This window comes from Neodiprion pinetum, chromosome 2 (assembly GCF_021155775.2).
Source record: "Neodiprion pinetum isolate iyNeoPine1 chromosome 2, iyNeoPine1.2, whole genome shotgun sequence".
In the NCBI taxonomy this organism is placed as follows: Eukaryota; Metazoa; Arthropoda; class Insecta; order Hymenoptera; family Diprionidae; genus Neodiprion; species Neodiprion pinetum.
Window position 1 is genome coordinate 11,916,301 of NC_060233.1, and position 14,660 is coordinate 11,930,960.

The following is a 14,660-nucleotide window of genomic DNA, read 5'->3' on the forward strand; positions in this document are numbered from 1 at the left end:
TTTTTTTTTCTAAGTTTTGATTCAGACAGTGCAGCCCGTTCAACCGCAAATGCCCGACAACCAATCGTAGCATGTTTTGCTTTAATTAACTAAAAGCAAGTACTTTTACGATGTTCTCCATAGCTAGAGATCAAAGTCAATTCACTTTGCTTGCGATTGTCAGATTTGGCTTCGTGCCCATTTCAATGACGACAACTTGGGCATTCAACAATGTTTTCACGCTGTGTACCGTTCGAGTCTTATAAATTTGGAACGCAAGCCCTGGTAATGATCAGTTGATTTTTTACTGGGCATAGAAAACAACCAAAGGAAAAGCAGAGCTGTTGAGAGCGTTTGGCTTTGGCCAGTCCAATATTGTTTATTTGCCTGCGCAAAATTATTAGTAAAAAATTATCGCGCTACAACGGTCAAAGGGCAAAGCCCTTTTTCTGCAGCTACCAACAATCCTAATCATTGCATCGACATTATTTTTAGACCTCCTGTTGACTGAATCACAATGGTTCCAAGGCCCAGGTGAATAATTTTTTGTTAGCGACAGTGTAACGTTAATCATGCCCCAATACATGACATCTATTCTAACACTGAATATAAGTCTAATTGTGAATTTAACGGTTCTTCTCTGGATATGTAATCTTGGATGATTATGGTCAATGTTTGGCATTCTCACTACTTATATCAGAGACGATTATGAGGCTACAATCAATGCTCAAATGCTCCAATTGGTCCGTGGTGTTTGCTTGGTAGAATTTGCACAACTAACTATTTAACGCCTCTGTAGCTGTAAATCACAGCTTCATGAATAAGTACACGAAAAAGATTTGTATTTCATCTCTGATTCGATTCCTTATAGCAAACTTGTATCGCAAAAAATAAGAGTGTACTAGATTTTATGTTCAAAACAGTGCTTAAATTTTTTATTTTTTTTTGTTTTCATGCAATAGAGCTATTCCATTTCTTCGTGAACACATTGTGCAACATTACCAATACAGATACTGCTTATATTCTTGGCTACTTGGAGTCGAATGATGTTAACAATTCTATAGTGAACATATTTTATACGTCCATATCTCGACTTTAAAAATAACAACCTCTTTGATCTGGGTCATGATTTACGTAACGAAATTCTCTTCCTTCATTTGTTCTACTTTCTGTTCCCTTATATATTCATTTATTTGGTTAAATTATTGATAATTTTTTACATATTTTACATCTTCAAGTTAATAACTCGTAACATATAATTTGTTTATCTAATTTAATTGAGTTTACAGAATATTATAACACAATTTATCATTTGTTACTTTAATTATGAACATTCTCATACTTTTGTTTTTGTGATGTTCAGAATTTTTAAAGCAAGTTACATAACTGTGTTAATCATTTTCTTGATTAGCTTATCTTGTAAAAATGAATTTTACTACGCACATAGATAAAATAACCTTCTCTTAGTTCTTATTTATGAACACAGATGAGATATACACGATGACTAGGTAAAAAAATACACACACACACACACACACATACACTCACGCAACCTGTGCTATTTAAAGCATAGTAGTCCATGTACCTCTGAAGACTTATTTTTGGCTTTGGAGTGTTTACATTCTTGGCTGACAACATGCCTACCCTTGGTAAATTTTTAAAATCCACTGCAGGAATAATTTTTTTCTCGAACTTGAATTTAAGAGTAATTATTGAGCGATATAGTGAATGAATTTTCTTGGATTATGGACCTAATTATGGCTCTTTATTTTACTATTTTGTTCTCCACAAAGCGGGATGTCGAGCAAATACATCGAGGAAGGCATGTATGAGGGAATGCGCCAACAGCAGCAGCACTACTGTATAACGCTGGGCGTGGGGCCTCTGTGGTGGTCCTGATGCGCCCCATGCCGCCTTGTCTGTCTCAACAGTCAACACAGAGAGCCGCGGCGTGGGGATTAAGCAGAGTCAGCTCTCTGTGAGCTCCCAAATTGTTCAAGTAATTGCCGTTTGTCAATCCTGTAAAAAGTAGAAAAATTAATGAATTTCCTGGTGCAAAAAATTCTCAGAAACTTACCATATCTCTGAACACTCCCGAGAAAGGTTTTGTATCTTTTCCGCTGGAAATCTTTGAATTATTCTAACGATGTCTGATTGTGAGCTGTTTCAAGAAATTCTAGAAAGTTTTTGGAAAAACCTCCTACTCTTACTGAATTTCATTTTCTATTGGTAATCTGATAAACTTTTCTGAAACTGTTGCCATCTTCACTGACGTTACTCGAATTTACTTACATTTATTTCTATTACATATCAGGGATGTTGTTTCATTCCTGTTCACTATCGTTGGCAATAATACGTTTTTTCTTTTTGTTTTTTTTTTTTCATCCTTTTGTATCGCTTGATTCAGATGGTACAGTCCATTTTTCCTCAGTAATTTTCTGCATGGAAATTGAAATATATTTTTACCAAGTTTCCAAGAAATATTAGAATTTGTTACGACACTTTTCCAAAATACTTTCAGAAAAATTTTGGTGCAGTTTCCATAAAAATCATTTGTACCATGATAATTCAATGTGCTACTGCGCATCCTTCATCTACAAGCATTATAATTTTCCAGGAGAATGAACTATTAAATGAATTGAAGAATCAGGAATCATTGCGTATAACATTCGCACTCCAATTGACCGAAAGCACTTGCGTTAAGTGGGAAACAGTTGTGTGGAAGGGTTGTCTCTACATCCAAGTTCCTAGCTGTCTCCTTCCGGAGGGTTCGAAAGAGGGATTTGTTTCTCTTCTCGAATATGCGGAAGAAACTCTCCACTGCACCAATGTTGTTGTTTGCCTGAGGAAGGATCGCACCGATCGAGGTAAGCATACGTCATGTTTTCGACGACTGTTAATTGTGGTGGATATTTTCTTCGTACGAACATTGTGTGTTTTTCATTTCAGCTATGCTTGTTCGAACCTTCATGTTCCTCGGCTTCACAGTCTTACCACCAACCCATGCACTCGTGCCACCCGGCAATGATTCTGGCAATCTTTACATGCTCTATGCTATCGAGTAATCTACCAACTACGTGACTTCACTTTTAAATCTAACTCAGAGGTAACTGAACAATGTTTTACTATAAATATATTATTATAATATCGACAGCAAAAAGCAAAATTCACATTTATCATTCACATATACTCAAACAAGAGTGTGTTCTGTACATATCCGATATAAAAGTCTTAGAAATTCCTCAGAAAAATTTTACCATCTCTTCGGTCAACCATGAAAAAACTTCTGTGTTATATCTGCAGGAAAAGTTTGAATGATTCTGATAATGTTTGTTAAAATTTATCGACAAAACTAATATTCTTGCGAACTTTTGTTGTCGATTGAAAATCTAAAAGACTCCGTGTTAACTAGTTTCTGACAAATTTTGACTAAATCGAGATGGAAACAACGAAACTCATATCTTTTGATAAGATTTTGTATCACGAATATGAAAAAATCTGAATTTTGGTTGTTCTGCGTATTTTTTGACAATACAGAATTATTGAAAAATGGGGTCGATTTCCGATAGCAATTAGAAATTTTTAGTAAACAGTGAAGTGAAGATTAATATTTCTGAAATGCAGCTGGCAAAAATTAGGACATATGTGTAAAAGATTACTTTTAATAAAACTTGAATTTTGCAAACTTTTCACAGACGATTGCAAGAAACATTATAGTTTTTTCATACGTGTACCGAAATCTATGTTCTAGATAAAAATTGAGGTATTTATACCATAAAATTCTTGCATATCATTATGATTTGTCGGAAATTTTTCAGCAAAACTGCAAGCTGACATAAAGATTCAAACTGAGGAGATTTTTAGATATTTCTAAGAGTTTGAAAAAATAATTTCTACCAGGGTTTTCATACGTGAATTATGTCTCTTGTTTCAAGCATTAAACTTGTCCAGTTCAGTGCGTCTTGGGAATTTTATTGACAGATTTTTTCAATCTGGGTCAAATATGTTGAACTTCGTGATTCAATACTATAATTGCAGAAGCATTGAAGGCCTTTTGATTCTGAAACAATTACTAACTTAAGTTCACACTACAAACATAATGAAAGAACATGATGTGTGCATTCTTAGCGTTTGTTATTTCTTTTATTTCTTCAAACAAATACAAAGAATTAACTTCTTCATGTATTTTGTTAATACATGATTAGATAAGTTGAAACGCATTATATCTATTTTTATCAAATATTTTCTTTCTTCAATCTTACTCCACATGTATGCAGTGAGAGTATATAAAATATCTACAGCAAGTAAAATTTGATGTCGGTTATCTATTAACCATCTTCTATATGGGTTAGTTTATCTACCTAAATGCTCATCAAAGATATTTCAAAACTTTCGGTACTCGGATTAGAAATTTAAACCTTCTACATTATTATGTTGAAATATTTTTCTTGTTTTGTTTTGAAGTCAATACTGTTTTTAGTTTTTTGTAAAGAAATCGCTTTTCCGAGCTTAAACTTGCGTCGATAAAAAAGCATGCTTACATTAAGAAAGATATCAGTTTTTAACATTGGAATGAATGAATGAATTCTTGAACATTAATCAATTTGGAACGAATTTCATTTTTCGAGTTCAAATACTTGCTGGGAAGTGATAGAAAAATTCGTTGCAATGTGGACTTAATTGTACAGTTTGATTCTTCATTTTAATTTACAACTTTTTTTTGTCCATTTTCAGGTACCAGTTTTATACGTTAAAGATAAGGCATATAGGAGTCAATTGCAGGGAATTGAAAAGAGAAACATTAAAATTCGTTATAATTTGTCATATTAATGTTTTTTGTTTGCTGCCCGCGCCATATGCTGCAATTTTCTTAATATTTCCGGAAAATTGCTAAGCAGCAATTTGAGTTTTATTCGTTATTTCGATGTGAAATTTTTCAGCTATGGAAAGCTGGTGAATGTTCAATTATAATTGTAGCCTTCTACCAACATATATACTGTTACCTATGAGTTAAGTTTAAGAAATTGAAGTATACAACAAAGATAGTCATGCTTAGAGCTTAAAATATAGACATTTAATAAATTGTTAAATTATCATTCTATTGAACAATTTTAATAATGATAAAACATCCAATTATTACACGCTCACAAAATATCCCACGTCTTGAATGCTGCTTGAACACTTGACCATTTTTATTTCACATGTTGTATAACATCATAGAAACTTTATGGTAAGATTGACGAGCTAGCAGTATTAAATTTATTATTGATTAAACTTTGCGTTAATCGTGACAGGTTGGGAGTTATTATAATTTATCATTTCATCCAATATTAATATAATTTTATTATTATACTAATAATCATATATTATATATTACTATTATTGTTATTGTTATACTTGCGTGTAAGTGAACAAGATAATATGCATTAGCTACTTCAACATTTTTCAGCTAACAAGAATCAAATTGCAATATTTAACAACTTTTCACTGGTTCTGAGGAAGTGATCAAAATCATATATTCACCACATTTTTTAACAACATAGTCGGCTAATCAGTGAAAATATACCAATACTTGCACTTTGCTCTTTATTCTGATGAATGATTACTAATTTTCAAATATGTCGCACAATTTTTGTGATCTTAGCAATCAACATGTTTCAAATAACGTATTTGCGAGTGTTGAATTCCTGAAGGATCCTATTTCACTGTTTTCAGCAAATAGCAAATATTTTATCTTTGTGCAAAGACGTATTTAAAGCCATTCCTGACTTCATTGAATATTACTTGGTAAGCCTTTTGGTATATGCAATCAATCGATAACCTGCGTATGGATCACCAGAAAGTGATGCCATCTTACGATTTGTATTAGATGTAAAGCATTTTCTAATGCATATCTCCAGAACTCATTGCAATGATTCTATGTTGCGAACACTGCAAGCATATTGTTGAGTATTTTATTCATTCTACGTATTAGTTTATAATTAATTTTATTAGAATTAATCAACTTTATTTTAGATTTTAAGTATGATTATTTGATAACTCCCAATGCATTAACGCTTAAAGAATTCTTGATAATGAATACGCCTCAAAAGTTGAACTGGCGCAGACAAGTAAAAAAAAAAAAATTATGCATGAAAAAAAAGTAAAAAAAATTTGCAAAATATAAAAAAATAAAAACAAAAGATATTCAATTAATTAGTTGCCTGTAGGTAAATTAGATCGCTGGGCCGTTTTGTGTAAAATCCAACTTTCTGTTTTTCATAGATGTTCCAAGTATATACGTGTATACATTACTGATCACAGTTTTTTGGTAAAAGAAGAGATAATATAAACCATTCATTTCAATCTAATATGAAGATAAAAAGAAAGAGTAGATTTTATGCAATGCGGACCATCGTATTTAGTATTATGATAACATTATATTATATACATACATATACATGATCACTCTAAATCTTATTATGCTACATTTAACATTCATACTTGAAAAGTGATTGCTAAATAAAAATCAAATAAAACTTTAACGAATAAGATTAATCGGTTTTCGACAAAAAACACAAACTCCAAACCACCTTCAATTAGTCTCCTGCCGTTGTATCCTCTTCTTCTTCCTTACTCATCGGAGAATGCTACAAACCTGTCAGTCATGGAAACCACGGATTTGGAGGACCATATTAAATTTCGATCTAATTTCAAAAACGCTGGAATCATTTGGATTCAGCCCCTACATCGTCAAAATTTTTCGACAAAATACCGTAGCATATACTCTAAATTTGATGGAAACAGCGGTTCGAAAGACGCGGCAAAAAAATGATATCGCGATTTCTTTGTACTGTCGCAGCAGACGGTCTGAATTTTTTTTTTGCATTGCTATGAGTATGATTAGTAGAAAATGGCTCCAGTAAATAGATTCTGATTGTGAGACAGAAACTTCTTTGTCTCGGAAAATCGCAAAAAATCTACAGATATTACAGAGGGTGTAACTATTGGAGGCATTGAAAATGTAGTTTGTAGGGTACAGGATGAACATTATGCTTGATTCCATTGCATTCATTACTCCTCGGGACACAGGCATACGTATGTTTTACACTGGTACCAGAATCGACGGAGATGGAAATGAAAGGATTAAGATGAGCATAAGATTCAATATTTTTATCTTTTACTGATGAACGGGGAACATACATGTATATGTATGTGTACACAAGAAAACGCTGCGAAAAGAGCGTAGGACGAACAGCAGAGAAATGACGGCTGAAATTCTCCGTTTTTCGGCTGTAACTTTTGATGCGTTGATCGCAGCGTATTGGGACAGCGCCCAATCGATTTCTCTCGCAAAATTACGTCGGAATGGTACGTGATAGAATTTATTCCAGCACTTTTCAAAATCGCGAAAATTTTCGCCAAAAATGAGAAGGGGTTAGCCTTGCTTTTTTTTCATTTTTTAGCCGAAAAATTTTTGGTCCCAGATTCGATTTGAATGACCCTTTCCTGACTGATTGGACCCCCAGGAACTCGGAAAACGGAGCGAAAACAGCGTGGGATCAACAGGAGAGGAGTTACGAAGGAAAAAGCACCTGCTGAAAAATGTCGAAAACACAAGTTCTCGTTTTTCGGCTGTAACTTTTGATGCGTTGATCGCAGCGTATTAGGACTGCGCCCAATCGATTTCTCTCGCAAGATTACGTCGGAATGGTGCATCAAAGAATTTATTCCAGCACTTTTCAAAATCGCGAAAATTTTCGCCAAAAATGCAAAGGGGTTAGCCTTGCTTTTTTTTTAGCCGAAAAATTTTTGGTCCCAGATTCGATTTAAATGACCCTTTCCTGACTGATTGGACCCCCAGGAACTCAGAAAACGGAGCGAAAACAGCGTGGGATCCACAGGAGAGAAGTTACGAAGGAAAAAGCACCTGCTGAAAAATGTCGAAAACACAGGTTCTCGTTTTTCGGCTGTAACTTTTGATGCGTTGATCGCAGCGTATTGGGACTGCGCCCAATCGATTTCTCTCGCAAGATTACGTCGGAATGGTGCATCAAAGAATTTATTCCAGCACTTTTCAAAATCGCGAAAATTTTCGCCAAAAATGCAAAGGGGTTAGCCTTGCTTTTTTTTTAGCCGAAAAATTTTTGGTCCCAGATTCGATTTAAATGACCCTTTCCTGACTGATTGGACCCCCAGGAACTCAGAAAACGGAGCGAAAACAGCGTGGGATCAACAGGAGAGAAGTTACGAAGGAAAAAGCACCTGCTGAAAAATGTCGAAAACACAGGTTCTCGTTTTTTGGCTGTAACTTTTGATGCGTTGATCACAGCGTATTGGGACTGCGCCCAATCGATTTCCCTCGCAAGATTACGTCGGAATGGTCCATCAAAGAATTTATTCCAGCACTTTTCAAAATCGCGAAAATTTTCGCCAAAAATGCAAAGGGGTTAGCCTTGCTTTTTTTTTGGCCGAAAAATTTTTGGTCCCAGATTCGATTTAAATGACCCTTTCCTGACTGATTGGACCCCCAGGAACCCAGAAAACGGAGCGAAAACAGCGTGGGATCAACAGGAGAGAAGTTACGAAGGAAAAAGCACCTGCTGAAAAATGTCGAAAACACAGGTTCTCGTTTTTCGGCTGTAACTTTTGATGCGTTGATCGCAGCGTATTGGGACTGCGCCCAATCGATTTCTCTCGCAAGATTACGTCGGAATGGTGCATCAAAGAATTTATTCCAGCACTTTTCAAAATCGCGAAAATTTTCGCCAAAAATGCAAAGGGGTTAGCCTTGCTTTTTTTTCATTTTTTAGCCGAAAAATTTTTGGTCCCAGATTCGATTTAAATGACCCTTTCCTGACTGATTGGACCCCCAGGAACTCAGAAAACGGAGCGAAAACAGCGTGGGATCAACAGGAGAGTAGTTACGAAGGAAAAAGCACCTGCTGAAAAATGTCGAAAACACAAGTTCTCGTTTTTCGGCTGTAACTTTTGATGCGTTGATCGCAGCGTATTGGGACTGCGCCCAATCGATTTCTCTCGCAAGATTACGTCGGAATGGTGCATCAAAGAATTTATTCCAGCACTTTTCAAAATCGCAAAAATTTTCGCCAAAAATGCAAAGGGGTTAGCCTTGCTTTTTTTTTAGCCGAAAAATTTTTGGTCCCAGATTCGATTTAAATGACCCTTTCCTGACTGATTGGACCCCCAGGAACTCAGAAAACGGAGCGAAAACAGCGTGGGATCAACAGGAGAGAAGTTACGAAGGAAAAAGCACCTGCTGAAAAATGTCGAAAACACAGGTTCTCGTTTTTCGGCTGTAACTTTTGATGCGTTGATCGCAGCGTATTGGGACTACGCCTAATCGATTTCTTTCGCAAAATTACGGCGGAATGGTGCATCAAAGAATTTATTCCAGCACTTTTCAAAATCGCGAAAATTTTCGCCAAAAATGCGAAGGGGTTAGCCTTGCTTTTTTTTTGGCCGAAAAATTTTTGGTCCCAGATTCGATTTAAATGACCCTTTCCTGACTGATTGGACCCCCAGGAACTCAGAAAACGGAGCGAAAACAGCGTGGGATCAACAGGAGAGTAGTTACGAAGGAAAAAGCACCTGCTGAAAAATGTCGAAAACACAAGTTCTCGTTTTTCGGCTGTAACTTTTGATGCGTTGATCGCAGCGTATTGGGACTGCGCCCAATCGATTTCTCTCGCAAGATTACGTCGGAATGGTGCATCAAAGAATTTATTCCAGCACTTTTCAAAATCGCAAAAATTTTCGCCAAAAATGCAAAGGGGTTAGCCTTGCTTTTTTTTTGGCCGAAAAATTTTTGGTCCCAGATTCGATTTAAATGACTCTTTCCTGACTGATTGGACCCCCAGGAACTCAGAAAACGGAGCGAAAACAGCGTGGGATCAACAGGAGAGAAGTTACGAAGGAAAAAGCACCTGCTGAAAAATGTCGAAAACACAGGTTCTCGTTTTTCAGCTGTAACTTTTGATGCGTTGATCGCAGCGTATTGGGACAGCGCCCAATCGATTTCTCTCGCAAAATTACGTCGGAATGGTGCGTGAAAGAATTTATTCCAGCACTTTTCAAAATCGCGAAAATTTTCGCCAAAAATGCAAAGGGGTTAGCCTTGCTTTTTTTTTAGCCGAAAAATTTTTGGTCCCAGATTCGATTTAAATGACCCTTTCCTGACTGATTGGACCCCCAGGAACTCAGAAAACGGAGCGAAAACAGCGTGGGATCCACAGGAGAGAAGTTACGAAGGAAAAAGCACCTGCTGAAAAATGTCGAAAACACAGGTTCTCGTTTTTTGGCTGTAACTTTTGATGCGTTGATCGCAGCGTATTGGGACTACGCCTAATCGATTTTTCTCGCAAAATTACGTCGGAATGGTGCGTGAAAGAATTTATTCAGAATTCAGAGGAGCCTACTATATAGGCAATAAACATATTAAGAGTTTCCAATTAATTCAGACGCTCCTCATCTTGTTACAAGCCCATCAGGAACATAACATGATCATTACTAACCCTTACTTGCTACACGCATGTAGAATCACGTACTGTCCAGACTGAGGTGCTTCGCACCCCAGCGACGAAAATTGTTATAAAATATAAATTATTGAACATTTTTGCTTCAAGTTTTTTTGTAGAACATATCGAAAGTTTATTGCAAAGGATCATGTATTTTATATAGTCAAAAATTAAATTTAAGTATACTGAAAAAATGCAATAAAAAAAAATATAATAATGGCTTTTTTTACAAAAACAATTGAATTATAGTTATTTTTCAATACGAAGGGCCTTAATTGCAACTGAGCTGTTTAGGTACCTAAAATTAAAGGAAAACCAATCCTGGTGTGATTTATACCTCTAGCTAGCAAGTAAGGGTTAAGCAGACGATCAGATAAAAGGTCTGAATGTCCAGATAATTCACTATTTCATCATGTAGCGTATTCAAAATTACAATACACATAAAAGAGAGTGGCACGAAGTGCGCAGGACCGAATTCCCTAGTAAAGCAATCTAAATCTCTTCGTGATAAGAATAGCACTATGTGACGATACTAATTATAAATAATATCAGACAATTCTTCTAAGATAAAATACTCGTATATATTTTCTTACGACAATCGTGATACATTATTAAACTTATGATCTTATCGTTAATATCGAGTGGATTACAAGAAATGATCGAATATTCGTATGAGTACTGTTAATGTTACAATTCAGGGTGAGAAGTCGCTAATCATTTCCTTAATGAGCGTAAAATATCAAATTTATCATGTCGTGATAGTATGAGGTTCTTCTATTGAGTCTGCCAGTACTTTATACAACATATTTAGGTGAATACAAATTTAATATATTAACGTATACCATAATTGTCTTGTACTTACAGAGGTAAAATCATTTTCAACCAAGAAAACTCACTTTGAGGAGGATCGAAATAAAAGAAATAAAAACGTGTATAAGATATAATAACATATATTATAGGTAACATGATATCGTATATAATAATTAATAAAATATAATGTTAAATAAAATTAATGTGTGTGTATAATATATTATCATTTTATAATTTTATCTTCATATATCTAATGGTATAACTTAATGTATATTTATCAATAACAATAATCATTCGAAAGACACTATATATATGTACACAATTCTATATTTATGTATTTATATATAAGTATGAATATATGTTAATATGAGATTTCTTAAAACTATGTTCTGATTTTCTTTCCACCGTGTCCAATTAACGCGTATTTGTAGTTCTTCTTTAAATATTATCTATTTATTGGTGAAATAATTACTTCCAAGGTCATTCACGTCGCGACGGAAAAGCGACGTAAACAAGTTGCTATTTGAAAAAATATGTCACTTTTACCTCTTGATAAATTGTCGTATATCATAATTATTCACGACCATCGTCAGGTGTATCTGTATATATGTATATATATATATATATATATATTATAGGTAACATGATATTGTATATAATATATATTATATATATATATATATATATATATATATATATATATATATATATATATATATATAGATTGAACCATGTTTAGTCGAAATCCGGTCAGTTTCGTAATTTGTTCATTTGATTAAAGAAACATGTTTTCGACGTTTCGGCCGGGCCCCGCCGACCATCTTCAGGCTATAATATATTATAAAAAAATGTTTAAGAGGACATTCTAATTTATATTACAGAAACTATGTTAGTAAGAATAGTTACTGTTTTGCGTTATAGTTAATTAAAACTAATCTAATATGTCACATGGTGAGGTGACGCTTTTGAGGTTATGTGTGAACTAATTTGCGGTTAAACATGGTTCATTCTATTTTTCTGGTCACGAATACATCGCATATATATATATATATATATCAATCAACTTATGAATACATTAATCTTTCTCTTCATAAATATTAGATAAAAATACTACCAAGCCATATATTCGGCAGCTTGCGTTCACTTTATCACGAAATAGTAAAAGACGGACTTCACGTTTGCTTAATTATTTGTCCTCTTTTCTTTCAATAAATACGCGGCACAGTTACACTTCACAAATCCAGTTATGAAACAAAGATTGACTACTTTGGGAACATAGGAAATGTTCCATAAAAAATTGCCTGCTTACAATTTGAACAACTGGTAAAAGAACATATTTTCATTCATAATTGCAGGTGAATACAGAAATCGCAGTCTCAGATTACAACGAGCTCTGACGACCGTATCATACCAATATTTATATCTAATAAAACTTTTACTTACATAACTAACACTAACATAAAATCCTTTGTAAGCTTATAGCTTGATATTTATTACACATACTATATCATAATTTCTATACTGATCGATATTATTATGCATTTTCAACTACATATCTGCACTCAATACGGAATAAAGATAGACAAAGTTTCCCAAATTATCAACATGTGTATGTCATTCCAATAATAAAATTCTATTATCATAATGATCTTCTGTGCTTTGAATTCTTTCAGTCAAACTTCGAAAACCTACGTACATTCGAAAATGTTTTTCATTATTTATTCTACTAATCGAGAAAAATATTGCATTTCCGTTAAATTTCGGTTTCGAACAGGTATGCCGGGTTTTAAGTCTTCGTGACATCACAATCCGTATCTTTAAACCGTCTCAGCTGTCTTCGTCATAGCCAGAAAATAATCACAAGAAACATTGTGCTGTTTTACATAATTAAGGCATCTATTCGTCTATTAGCGTGGTTTGTTATTGGGATCCTCAAGGGGATGCCCTGGTCTATTTTGACGCTGGCGTATATATCTCCAAATATCGAAGTCCACGTATCACAACCGCAAAAAAGTGCTCAATAGCCCCATTTTATACACAATTCTGAACAATAACAATCCAATACATTTTCATTTGATACAGCAATAAAGAAACTGCATTGATTGTACGGATTTATCATTGCGATTTCATAGAATTCATTACATTTCTTTACATCGGTGTCAAGTGAAAATGTTTTGGAATATTTTTGTTCATAATTGCATATGCAATGCGGCTGTTAAACCCTTTTTTGTGTGTGAGAAACATGGATGTCGATATTTTGAGATATACATCAACGTCGAAGTCGACCAGGGCATCCCTTAAATCCAGAAAATGCGATCTGCGTTATCAACACAGTCTCGTATTGAATTACGAAAGTGTGTTTTGACACATATTTTACTGTAAATTTACTTTACGTCAAATGAAATTCCAACAGGTTACATGAAAATTTCTGAGCTTTGATATTTGGAAAATCCGTCCAACGGGATCAGCTGATTACACCTTTTGATGCCATGTTGCCCAGACTACGTCTGCAACATGGATCCCAATATATTTGTTCATACCACGTCCAGAGACTCATAAATACGCATATTCAGATGAATTTTACAGATCTTATTGTTAGTTGCTTTCTATTGCCTCTTGTGATTATTTCTTATCTGTTTTATACACTGCAGGTAAGATTATCAATCGTTTAAACCTCATTATACTCTAATATACGCAGAGTATTGCGGCATATAATCGAAGTATATCTAATATAATCGTACATGTTTTTACTTTTTTATACATACAACATTATACGATAAATATATATTTATATGTCTTTGTGTAATTTGACCAAAAAGAAATTTCATGCGAGTTGAATTATACTTCGAAAATTACAAAATTAGGCTCGTTTTTTGATAACAACGCTGTGGCTTTACTGTACCTATCAGACGTGAGATTACATTGACGTATTGCATTCAATCGTGGGTATCAAAAATTACGAAAAGTAGTGCATGAGTTGTCAGCGCGAATGAGAAAAAAAGAATTACCTGCAATCTGTAAATTCATAAAATCTGTAACTCGTATGAAATTTTTTTAGCCTGCTGTACCTAAGTTGCATTTCCATTAAATTGATGAGATCGTTTTTGTATGTTATGTCCCGGCCATATGTTTTTTCGTTATTCCTTTTGTTCCTCCTTTGAATTGAATTAGGATCCTCAAATTTAGAAGATGCCATCTGACGGCAGTAAACATACCACAGCAACGATAGCAGCCGGCGTGTGTAATTAAAAAGCGGTTATTCACCGGATATTTTACGCTAAATAGATTCAATATCAGAAAATGACGGGTCAACGGCTTGCACGAAGCGTTTTGTGCCCTGGTATTTGTTAAATT

At 34.5% G+C, this 14,660-nt stretch overlaps 1 protein-coding gene across 1 annotated transcript; it reads left to right on the top strand.

Annotated features, from left to right (window-relative positions):
• Positions 1-481: 481 nt before the first annotated feature.
• Positions 482-6,180, top strand: Oda (Ornithine decarboxylase antizyme). The gene is given in 6 exon segments (XM_069133806.1): positions 482-513; positions 1,773-1,875; positions 1,877-1,978; positions 2,597-2,846; positions 2,929-3,085; positions 4,714-6,180. Coding segments are annotated over 5 exon segments (588 nt in total). The 5' UTR covers positions 482-496; the 3' UTR covers positions 3,045-3,085; positions 4,714-6,180.
• Positions 6,181-14,660: the final 8,480 nt, after the last annotated feature.